The sequence below is a fragment of the Chaetura pelagica genome, unplaced genomic scaffold (genome assembly GCF_000747805.2).
Source record: "Chaetura pelagica isolate M959 unplaced genomic scaffold, ChaPel_1.0 scaffold221, whole genome shotgun sequence".
NCBI lineage: Eukaryota > Metazoa > Chordata > Aves > Apodiformes > Apodidae > Chaetura > Chaetura pelagica.
The window spans coordinates 1,264,067-1,265,161 of record NW_009952533.1 but is presented as its reverse complement, the minus strand read 5'-3'; the positions used below and the strand labels follow the sequence as shown (position 1 = coordinate 1,265,161).

General features: G+C 44.2%; 1 protein-coding gene across 1 annotated transcript in view; it reads right to left on the bottom strand.

Annotated features, from left to right (window-relative positions):
- Positions 1–288, bottom strand: part of FAT4 (FAT atypical cadherin 4) — a 268,723-nt gene extending 268,435 nt beyond the window's left edge. The window contains exon 1 of the mRNA XM_010008976.1: positions 202–288. Within this exon, the coding sequence (XP_010007278.1) occupies positions 202–288 (87 nt within the window). The remainder of the gene's footprint in view (positions 1–201) is intronic.
- Between the last annotated feature and the right edge of the window lie 807 nt (positions 289–1,095).

The following is a 1,095-nucleotide window of genomic DNA, read 5'->3' as shown; positions in this document are numbered from 1 at the left end:
TGCTGAAATCTTTATTTGTCTTGAGGATCGGGCCCTGAGTGAGTTTGGCCTGTTTGCAGCAGGATGAAGAGACCTGCAGGCTAATTTTACTCAGGGGTACAGGGCAGAGTCTGGTGCCTGTGAAAATGTCTACATGCCTCAGATTGAGCTAAAATGCCACTTATGAACAATGTGGATTTGATTGCGATCTAGTGCACTCACCCAGGATGCTCCAAAGAAGCAGTTACCTGCATCTTCATTTCTCTCAGGGATGTCCATATGAAATGTAAGTCTAATGAGCCACGTCATGATTAAATCTGATAATTTTTAGCTTTGGATACCTATCAACATACCCTGGTTCAGGGCATTTTGAGACATTTTTTGCATTACTGACAGTAATTCATGCTTTTATTAAGATTTCATGATTATGTAGCCTTACAGCAGTAAGATATTTAGCAAGCGTTAGTTTCACCAAATCAGTTTGTTTTTCCATTGAGTCTGCCAGCCTCTCCGGTGCTGATGGTTTCTTCCTCAATCTTGAACAATTATATTTAACCATGGCTATGGATAGCAGAAGGGAGAGCAGAAGGGATAAGCAGCACTGTGCAGAAAAACCCCAAAGGGAGGACAGCACAAATAACACCTGGTCTCATCGTTCACTTTCTTCCAGCTACTGGCCTTTGGTGAAAGGAAATATTTGCACTGTGTAGCCCACGCCTATTTAATTAAAGTTCAAAGCTTGAAAACTATGCTTTGCTTTTACATACCTCTGGAGAGGGAGACAAATAGTGGCAATGGTACAGGAGAGCGATCGTACAGGCTGGATGAGGGATGGGATGCTGATGAGAAGCACCAGCTTTTGCATCCATGGTTTGACCAGCTTATCTTTTTCACTGTGATGGATAGTGAAGAGATGGTTTCCGTTCAACTTGGGGCAGCAACTGGCAGAAAAACAGTGAAAGGAGAGAGTGTGTGTGGGAGGCAGCCCAGGTAATGGGAAATAGGCAGCTTCTTTCAGCCTTGTGCTGGCACAGTGGTGACGACGACCATGCTGGCACAGATGGGAGGGACTCATCACAGACCTGAACCAGAGTGGTTTTCTAAAACAGAAGGATA